Source organism: Salvelinus alpinus, chromosome 3, assembly GCF_045679555.1.
Source record: "Salvelinus alpinus chromosome 3, SLU_Salpinus.1, whole genome shotgun sequence".
In the NCBI taxonomy this organism is placed as follows: Eukaryota; Metazoa; Chordata; class Actinopteri; order Salmoniformes; family Salmonidae; genus Salvelinus; species Salvelinus alpinus.
In genome coordinates, this window is record NC_092088.1 from 4587981 (window position 1) to 4589447 (window position 1467).

The window sequence follows — 1467 nt, forward strand, 5'->3', positions numbered from 1 at the left end:
CCAGAATACCACCAGCCCCTCTAGGACCCAGAATACCACCAGCCCCTCTAGGACCCAGAATACCACCAGCCCCTCTATGACCCAGAATACCACCAGCCCCTCTAGGACCCAGAATACCACCAGCCCCTCTATGACCCAGAATACCACCAGCCCCTCCAGGACCCAGAATATCAGCAGTACCTTCACACCCAGAATACCAGCAGCCCCTCTAGAACCAAGAATACCACCAGCCCCTCTAGGACCCAGAATATCAGCAGTACCTTCACACCCAGAACACCACCAGCCCCTCTAGGACCCAGAATATCAGCAGGACCTTCACACCCAGAATACCACCAGCCCCTCTAGGACCCAGAATACCACCAGCCCCTATATGACCGAGAATACCACCAGCCCCTCCAGGACCCAGAATACCACCAGCCCCTCTATGACCCAGAATACCACCAGCCCCTCCAGGACCCAGAATACCACCAGCCCCTCTATGACCCAGAATACCACCAGCCCCTACAGGACCCAGAATACCACCAGCCCCTCTAGGACCCAGAATACCACCAGCCCCTCTGGGACCCAGAATACCACCAGCCCCTCTATGACCCAGAATACCACCAGCACCTCTAGGACCCAGAATACCACCAGTACCTTCACACCCAGAATACCACCAGCCCCTCTAGGACCCAGAATACCACCAGTTCCTTCACACCCAGAATAACATCAGTACCTTCACACCCAGAATACCACCAGCCCCTATATGACCCAGAATACCACCAGCCCCTCTAGGGCCCAGAATACCACCGGCCCCTCTAGAACCTAGAATACCACCAGCCCCTCTAGAACCCAGAATTCCACCAGCCCCTCTAGGGCCCAGAATACCACCAGCCCCTCTAGAACCCAGAATACCACCAGTCCCTCTAGGACCCAGAATACCACCAGCCCCTCTAGGACCCAGAATACCACCAGCCCCTCTATGACCCAGAATACCACCAGCCCCTCTATGACCCAGAATACCACCAGTCCCTCTATGACCCAGAATACCACCAGTACCTTCACACCCAGAATACCACCAGCCCCTCTAGAACCCAGAATACCACCAGCCCCTCTAGGGCCCAGAATACCACCAGCCCCTCTAGAACCCAGAATACCACCAGCCCCTCTAGGACCCAGAATACCACCAGCCCCTCTAGGACCCAGAACACCACCAGCCCCTCTAGGACTCAGAATGCCACCAGCCCCTCTAGGACCCATAATACCACCAGCCCCTCTAGGACCTAGAATACCACCAGCCCCTCTATGACCCAGAATACCACCAGCCCCTCTAGGACCCAGAATACCACCAGCCCTTCTATGACCCAGAATACCACCAGCCCCTCTAGGACCCAGAATACCATCAGCCCTTCTATGACCCAGAATACCACCAGCCCCTCTAGGACCCAGAATACCACCAGCCCTTCCAGGACCCAGAATACCACCAGC

The 1467-nt window shown here is 56.4% G+C and overlaps 1 protein-coding gene across 1 annotated transcript; it reads left to right on the top strand.

Annotated features, from left to right (window-relative positions):
* The first annotated feature begins 370 nt into the window (after positions 1-370).
* Positions 371-1266, top strand: LOC139569675 (putative uncharacterized protein ENSP00000383309). Its single transcript, XM_071391083.1, has 2 exons — positions 371-632; positions 971-1266. Exons 1-2 carry the CDS (start codon positions 371-373, stop codon positions 1264-1266), a joined length of 558 nt encoding a protein of 185 aa, XP_071247184.1.
* The last annotated feature ends 201 nt before the right edge of the window (positions 1267-1467 follow it).